Source organism: Stegastes partitus, unplaced genomic scaffold (genome assembly GCF_000690725.1).
Source record: "Stegastes partitus isolate 25-593 unplaced genomic scaffold, Stegastes_partitus-1.0.2 Scaffold496, whole genome shotgun sequence".
NCBI classification, from domain to species: Eukaryota; Metazoa; Chordata; class Actinopteri; family Pomacentridae; genus Stegastes; species Stegastes partitus.
The window spans coordinates 391239-400297 of record NW_007578227.1 but is presented as its reverse complement, the minus strand read 5'-3'; the positions used below and the strand labels follow the sequence as shown (position 1 = coordinate 400297).

Sequence of the window (9059 nt, the reverse complement as noted above, 5' to 3'; positions counted from 1 at the left end):
GGCTAGTTGTTTCCCTTTGTTTCCATTCTTTATGATAAGCTATGCTAATTGCTGTTAGCTTCCCTTTCACATTTACCCCACAACCCTGAGATGATGCTCTCACCTAACTGCCCCAAGAAAGCAAATGAGTATTTTTTCATCAATCTTAATCTACAACTTTTTTTTTTTTTTTTTTTTGCATTTAATCACTCATATATTTACTTCTCACGTCATTAACCAAACATTTTGTTACATGTCTTTTATGTACAGGTATTTACATAATATTCTTGACTTTTGACATAACTGCCTACAGCTCATACAATACAGTAGAAATACTTAGAATGTGTGCTGAAACCTCAATAACAGCATAGGGAGCAGGAGTGCAGCTGGGATTTTACTGAATGAATATTCTGCTCAGGGTGAAAAATTAAATATATTACAATATATTTGGTTATTTAATTATGCATTTACACCCTCTCTATCATATAGGCATAGACAGGGAGCAACTGAACTAAATGCAGCTGCAAAACATCCTCCATATACCCAATGATATTGTGTTGTTGGATTTAATTCTAAATAAATTTTGCTTAAAACAGTCACCTTTAAAGACGCTGACTTGTTTGACCTCCTTGTTCCTGTCATTTTAGCAAAAATATCCACTAATATGAAACACAGTTGGCCTTTTTTACAGCAGATATCGTCATCTGTGGTTGCAGGAAAAGCACAGGGGTAACGAACCACTTTAATGATGGCTCAGTTGTTTTGAGTGTCTCAGTGAGTCATTACAGTGAGCCAGCATGCAGAATCACAGGGCTCTCAACACACACACACACACACACACACATATATATATTACAGGGACCCAAAGAGTTCAAAATTGCATAAATAAATAAGACATTATAAAATAAATAGCAGTTATTTGAAATAACAAAAATTTCAAACTCAGCTTATTTTTATTGTAATCTTATCCTGCTTCTTGCACATACCTTTTATGTAATTAGAGCCATTTTTACTTATTTTGTTTCAAATCCTTTTTCTAAATGATATACATAAAGCATGTGGACCTAAGTTTCTAATCGCATTTGGTTTTAAAGTGCGTCTTGGGTGACTGGATCACAAGTGGTCAATGCTTAATAAAAGACACTTGCTGAGGTGGTCTGGGACACATCTGACCACCTGTCTTTCATAATGTAAGGTGTCCCTAACAAGGATGTAACAGGGAAATGCACAATTCAAACAGGACGTGTTTGCGTATCTTGTCCTACACTCTGTTGCAAGTCACAAATGACTTTGTCCTGCTAATCTCACCTGGCAGGACAGACAACAGCCTGTACATGTAGATTTTGGTTTCTGTAGCTTACATCAGTAAAACAACAGTGCGCATGTCTGGCAACACACTGACGTAGTAGGTGTGAGCAGGGCCCTTTGACCTTCCAGCAGACGGTCAGCAGGACACCTTGGGGATTGCCTGAAAAACGCGATGCAGCTCTGCTGTGTGCTTGTTTATGTCACTGACATGCATTTTAAACCAAGTATAAAGTAGAGCTGAAACGATTCGCTGGTTTATCAGTTAGTTGTCAACTATTAAATAGTCAGTAACTAGTTTGATAATTGTTTAATAGGTGTGGGTCATTTTTTTAGGGAAAAAATAAGTCAGAATTTTCTAATGATAGCTTCTTAAATGTGAATATTTGTTTGGTTTCTCTCCTGCTATCATAGCAAACTGAATATCTTTGCAATCATGAACTTTGGGAAACACTGATCTGTATTTTGTAGACCAAACAACTGAACACATAATCAAGAAAATAATCAGAAGCCTCATTGACACTTAAATGACCTTCAGAGGGGTTTTGAACGTCACTGCGCTGTCGTTGAATTAAAGAACTTTTTCAGAGAAATCTCACTTGTCTTTACTAAATTTACTTTAGTGGATCCTATCAACCTGAAAAGTTGGTCCAAAAATGGTCTTTTCCAGTGTAGGTGGATGCTCCTGGTCAAAGTCACATCCACATGAATGCAGGCATGAATAAGGTTTCCCAGCAGAACTTGAAATGAGATGATCAGTTATTCATTTCACCAGTCAGTGGTGTTAATGTTTATCTGTAGTTATATATTGTATTATTCCATAATTTCACTGTGATGGGCTATATACATGTGATATTCTATTTCATAATGTCTTATTTCTTAGTTGAATTTTAAACACTTTGACTCCCTGTGATATTCACATTCAGACGAGCAGCTGGCCGTCCTGCATTTTGTGTTCTGCTCTTGTTTCTGCGTCTGCTCAGCTTGAGACACACTCTGTGGAGCCTCACAGCTCGGTCTTTCCTCTTAGTCCTGGAGTGTGGCCTCCTGACCTTCAGTTGTACAGCCTGTAGGTGGTGCTGCTCCTCCACCTCTGCACTGCTGCTCTGGTCCATCTGAGGAAGTTCTGCTTTCACCAAAACCGCTGTACAGCTGCTGAAGGAAACACAACAAATGCTAGTTTTGTGATGCTATATTTAACTGAACGCACTTGGATAGTTTTTGCTGGCTCAGAATGGGACTTTGGGGAAGGGAACGTCTGTATATAGTAAAAGCAACTAGTCGTTTGTCTTACAGAAATCTATGAATTTCCTTTTTTTTATTTCTGATTTAAAAAAATGTTTATTATGCTTCAGCATACAAACTCCAATTAACAAAACTGTAGCACTGCTGGCTTTCCTTTGCAGAGTGCCAACAATTCCTCTACACAGGTAAAACCCCATATTTAGTTTGAGTATTTAAATATCATGAACTTTTGTATTCAACTGCCACAACATTTATCAGTCAGCTGCATTCACTGGGTGTTTTTTAAAATATTATTTTACATGCTAAGCCAAAACAAGGTTATAAAATACTAGCATTGCAAAGATAAATTAATTAGTTAGCAACTACAACGTTAATAATCAGCTTTTTTGATAATCGATTAATCTGTCTGACTAATTTTTTAACTGGAAAAAAACGTCTATATTCTCTGATTGCAGCTTTGGTTTGAGGACAAAATAAGACATGAGTGATGATGGGCTTTGGGAAGCATCATCTTCCACCCACTCAGATTTAAAGAGACACAACTCCAAGGTTGGAAAGTACTGGACCAAACTAGCTAACTAAACACAAAATAGATCCACCTGCATACACACTGATAAACCTAATAAAGTCACATGTGACAAAAGGACAGCCAGACGTTGTGTTCGAGATGTTAATGATGAATTTGATTTTTTTCTGTCTTTTCTGTTTTAAATTTTTAACTCAAAGTGCCATGTCTAACTTTATCCATACCCTTTCATTGTCAAAGCCTTTATTTGCCACCACATCCACTGGCCAGCTGTTCCACTCCATTTCTGTGACAGTCTAAAAGTCTTTGAGGTCGAAGGCTTCTTTGCCATCACTCTGGTGTTCAGTTGCTCCACAGATTCTTGATGTTTTTTCAGGTCTGGACTCTGGGCTGCTTCAAAGTGCTCATATTGGTTTCTGTTCAGCATTTCTTGATCTCTTTGGCTGTATGTTTCACATTGTTGTCTTGCTGGAAGGTCTGATGCTGCCTAAGATCAAGTTTTTTCTGCAGACTGCCTGAAGTTTTCCTCCACAATCTTCATGTCCTCCTGTTTTCTCATGATGCCCAAAGCATCACATTCTCATCACTGACCATCTGATTGGTGATCTTGGGGTTAAATGCTTGATGATTTTCATGTCCAACCACTGAACTGATGACCAAAAACATTCTTCTCTGTCCAGGTGAGTTTTTGTGTGTCTGTCTTGGAGATCCATGGAGATCAGCCTTATTTAGTTTCTGCTGGAGTGTGTGTTTGACGTGTTGCTACCAAAACTGTTCAGCTTTATCAGGATGGTTTTGATGCAGAAGTTTGGATTCTTCTTGGCTTCTACCATTCTTGCCAGTGCAGGAGTCACTGTTGACTTCTTATGACATCCTGTGAGATTTGTCATGATGTGAAACTCCTTGTAGCTGATGATGCTCTGCTCTCCACAGTGATGGACTCAGATAACAAGCTCACTCTATCTTTAGTTTTGGCCATGACTTGGAGCTGGCCAGTGGGTCGGATAGAAGTGTTGCTGCATTGGCTCAGGTTGTGGTAGAAATACAGACTTTGGGACTTTTGACACTTTGGAATGTGACAGAAGTCCAATTTTTTCAAACACTTATGACAATTTCAAGGATTTGAATAATTTTGGACAGGGCACAAGGTAAAATAAATAAATAAAATTTGTCATTAACACCTCTNTGCTTCTGCTCTGAAACAATCACTGTCATCTCATAAATCAATCTCTGAAAGTCCTTTTTTTTCCACACTTGCCTACACAATGCCTTGTATTGTTTTCATTTTTCTGCACCTTCAATTTCAGGTTGTGACGCTTTTTATTGTCTGGAACAAACTCCCAGAAAACAGAAAACATAAGGTCTGATCCAGCTCAGTTCTTTTAAATCAAATCTTAAAACAATTGTAATTCTAACTGCATTAGGTGTTCAGTCATATCTGGCACTGCATTTATTCAAATTTAGCATATTTGATCTTGTTTTTATCAACTATATTTGGTCTTTTGGTAAAGAAGAATAGAATATAGAATGCCTTTATTGTCACTATACACAAGTACAATGAGATTGAGAGCAGCTCCTTCAGTGCCATACATAATAAAGTACAAAATAAAGAGCAAAAAAATGAAAAATAGAAGAGATTTAAGTATAAAAAATAAGATAAGTTATATTTTCTTGTGTTCCTTCATGCTGTTTATGTCTTTCTTTTGATTTATTTGATGAAGAGAGGAGTCGATGTGATTTCTGGAGCTCTTTAGACCCTAATTAAAGTATTATATGGTTAGAGCTGCAACTGGTGATTATTTTCACTGTCGATTTTTCATTTCTGACTTTCAAATGTCACAAAATCAAGATCAGTGTTCCACAAAACCCAAGACTAAAAATGTCTTGCTTTGTCCACAGCCTAGAAATATTCAGTTCACTATTATAAAAGACAGAAAGTATTAGAAAATGTTCACAATTAAGAAGCTGGAATTAGAAAATTTTGTCTTGAAGAAAAGGCTGCTTTATTGATTTTCAAAATAAATGCAGACTGATTGAAAGGTGGATAACTGATCAGATGATCCATGCAGCTTCATGAGTAGTATTTATCAGTGGTACCTGTCCTTTCACTTCCTTAGCATTTAGTCACACACTATAATCTACTTCTTAGGATCCACGGGTACAACCGAGGGCTTTAGCTGTTTTTTAAGTGGAAAAGTTGCAGAGCAGTTCCCCCCACACTGCCTCTGACAGGAATCAGATGGTGCTGTGAGCTCCAGCCAGACGTTTCAAAATAAATCCTGCAGGATGGCAGCTCAACCTGAGATGTGAGCAGCCCGATTGTCCGCAAACTGCCCCAAACGAGCTTCCTTTCATCCCCTCAGCCTCCTGTAGATCGCGCTGAACTGTGAAAGCGCTAAATAAAGCCACTGTTTCCACCGGCCTTACCTTCTCTTTCCTCGTCCTGTGCTTTTCCATCTCTGCTAAATCCGGCTGCAAACTTTCATCCCGCAGCAGCAGCAGCAGCAGCAGAAGCAGTGAGGCAGGGCAGGAAAACACTCAGCCAGCTTCCGAAACAAGCCCACAAGTCTGCAGTCGCCTTCCCCAGTGGTGAAACTTATCAATACGTTAAAGATCCGAGGAGTTGTGAGCTACGCAGCGACCTTACAAAGTTTTCCTCAGTGAAAGTTAATCCAGAGTGAGTGCGCCATGTTCCCGACGCCGATCTTCTCCCCATAGCGGAATTTTTGCCCGGTGAGAGGCGGGGATCCGGTCCCTCCATGGCTGCAGCCTTCAGCAAGGTTTCAATTACTCCTCATGACATCAGAGAGGAGTTGAGTTACCTGACAGATCTTCATCTGAGCCGCCAGAGTTACTGCAGTATCAGGATGAGGTTAACAGGGATGGAGCTTATTGTCCCTGTCAAATGAATATTCATGTGGTTTTAACTTTAATTAGATTAATTTTTTAAAAAGTAGTCAAACAAACGCAAAAAAATTAACAATACATAATTAAACACATGTAATATTTGTAGTATCTTGCAGCAAATGTATGGTTAGCCCGTTTGCTGTTAGCATTAGCATACGACGAGCTAACTCGATTTCTTCCAAGAGATGCTACAATTATTGAAGGGTAGTTTAAAAAAAGAAAGAAAGAAAAAGAAAAAAAAACACCTGGCATTGCTCTGGAGATATTTCCAGAATCCTTAACCACCTGGATGAGAAATATGTTTACAGAACAATATGTATACAACAACACAAATATTTTGGTTTTTTTACCCCATTGTTCTGCTTCTGTTTTCAATCAGGTTGGTTCAACTGAAGCAGAAGCTAAACAATGTTTTAGCCCTTAGAAGACTCAGACAATTAGAAGATGGTTAAAATGTTTTTAAATTACCTTCTGAAGGGTTTAGAACATTGAAAGTTTAATAACCTTTACAACAACAAAAAAAACAAACACTAGTTAGCACAGCTAGCCAAACATATGCTAACACCTATGTGGCACAAACTGATGTTTGGAACCCACAGCAGTAAGCCATTTAAAGTCACATTTTGGCTATAAAAAATAAAAAAAAAGGCATATGCTATTTTTCCCCCTAAATATTAAATAATAATAATAATAATACACCAGTTTCATACCTGCTCCCTGTAAATAAAAAGTTACCCGACAGATTTTCAACACAGCCGGCCAGAGTTACTCCAATATGGCAGGAGGATGCTAGCAGCGATGGGCCTTATAGTGTTAGTAGAATGAATGCTCATATTTAATACAGGTTTGTAATTTTTATTTGGTTGCTTAAAAAATAGTCATACAAACACCAGCATAACAATAAATAATAAAACACCTGTAACATTTGCAAGTCTCTTGTATGAAATGTCCCTGCTAGCCCGTTTGTGCCTCACATTAGCAGTAGCATACAAGAAGCTAACTTTTTTCTTTTTACATACAAACACCAAAATGTTAAAAACAGCATGTGACAGGTAAAAAGGGGCTTCACACACAAGTTTATGTACATATTAAACAAATGTGATGCTACGAAAAGGTTTGAGCAAGTAGGCAATTAGCTTAAATGCTGTTGTTGTTTAATCCATTACAATAACCAGAGTGTATAAACAACAACTGTGTGCCTGGGGTCACCAAAAAACATTTAGTGCCCGATGAAAGCCAATAAAACCTTAACTTACAGTTTTTAATCCTCTTTTTTGTCTTAGAGATTGAACAATTATTAAATTATTCATTTGCAAACTTAAGAGGTGCTCGTCTGGACAGCGCTAGGCTAGTTGTTTCCCTTTGTTTCCATTCTTTATGATAAGCTATGCTAATTGCTGTTAGCTTCCCTTTCACATTTACCCCACAACCCTGAGATGATGCTCTCACCGAACTGCCCCAAGAAAGCAAATGAGTATTTTTTCATCAATCTTAATCTACAACTTTTTTTTTTTTTTTTTTTTGCATTTAATCACTCATATATTTACTTCTCACGTCATTAACCAAACATTTTGTTACATGTCTTTTATGTACAGGTATTTACATAATATTCTTGACTTTTGACGTAACTGCCTACAGCTCATACAATACAGTAGAAATACTTAGAATGTGTGCTGAAACCTCAATAACAGCATAGGGAGCAGGAGTGCAGCTGGGATTTTACTGAATGAATATTCTGCTCAGGGTGAAAAATTAAATATATTACAATATATTTGGTTATTTAATTATGCATTTACACCCTCTCTATCATATAGGCATAGACAGGGAGCAACTGAACTAAATGCAGCTTCAGAATATCCTCCATATACCCAATGATATTGTGTTGTTGGATTTAATTCTAAATAAATTTTGCTTAAAACAGTCACCTTTAAAGACGCTGACTTGTTTGACCTCCTTGTTCCTGTCATTTTAGCAAAAATATCCACTAATATGAAACACAGTTGGCCTTTTTTACAGCAGATATCGTCATCTGTGGTTACAGGAAAAGCACAGGGGTAACGAACCACTTTAATGATGGCTCAGTTGTTTTGAGTGTCTCAGTGAGTCATTACAGTGAGCCAGCATGCAGAATCACAGGGCTCTCAACACACACACACACACACACACACATATATATATTACAGGGACCCAAAGAGTTCAAAATTGCATAAATAAATAAGACATTATAAAATAAATAGCAGTTATTTGAAATAACAAAAATTTCAAACTCAGCTTATTTTTATTGTAATCTTATCCTGCTTCTTGCACATACCTTTTATGTAATTAGAGCCATTTTTACTTATTTTGTTTCAAATCCTTTTTCTAAATGATATACATAAAGCATGTGGACCTAAGTTTCTAATCGCATTTGGTTTTAAAGTGCGTCTTGGGTGACTGGATCACAAGTGGTCAATGCTTAATAAAAGACACTTGCTGAGGTGGTCTGGGACACATCTGACCACCTGTCTTTCATAATGTAAGGTGTCCCTAACAAGGATGTAACAGGGAAATGCACAATTCAAACAGGACATGTTTGCGTATCTTGTCCTACACTCTGTTGCAAGTCACAAATGACTTTGTCCTGCTAATCTCGCCTGGCAGGACAGACAACAGCCTGTACATGTAGATTTTGGTTTCTGTAGCTTACATCAGTAAAACAACAGTGCGCATGTCTGGCAACACACTGACGTAGTAGGTGTGAGCAGGGCCCTTTGACCTTCCAGCAGACGGTCAGCAGGACACCTTGGGGATTGCCTGAAAAACGCGATGCAGCTCTGCTGTGTGCTTGTTTATGTCACTGACATGCATTTTAAACCAAGTATAAAGTAGAGCTGAAACGATTCGCTGGTTTATCAGTTAGTTGTCAACTATTAAATAGTCAGTAACTAGTTTGATCATTGTTTAATAGGTGTGGGTCATTTTTTTAGGGAAAAAATAAGTCAGAATTTTCTAATGATAGCTTCTTAAATGTGAATATTTGTTTGGTTTCTCTCCTGCTATCATAGCAAACTGAATATCTTTGCAATCATGAACTTTGGGAAACACTGATCTGTATTTT

General features: G+C 37.6%; 1 protein-coding gene across 1 annotated transcript in view; it reads right to left on the bottom strand.

Moving 5' to 3' along the window:
* The window catches only part of pla2g3 (phospholipase A2 group III), a 28712-nt gene that overhangs the window by 4782 nt on the left and 14871 nt on the right, over positions 1 to 9059 (bottom strand). Inside the window, exon 7 of the mRNA XM_008287354.1 lies at positions 2213 to 2436. Coding sequence (XP_008285576.1) covers positions 2213 to 2436 — 224 coding nt within the window. The remainder of the gene's footprint in view (positions 1 to 2212; positions 2437 to 9059) is intronic.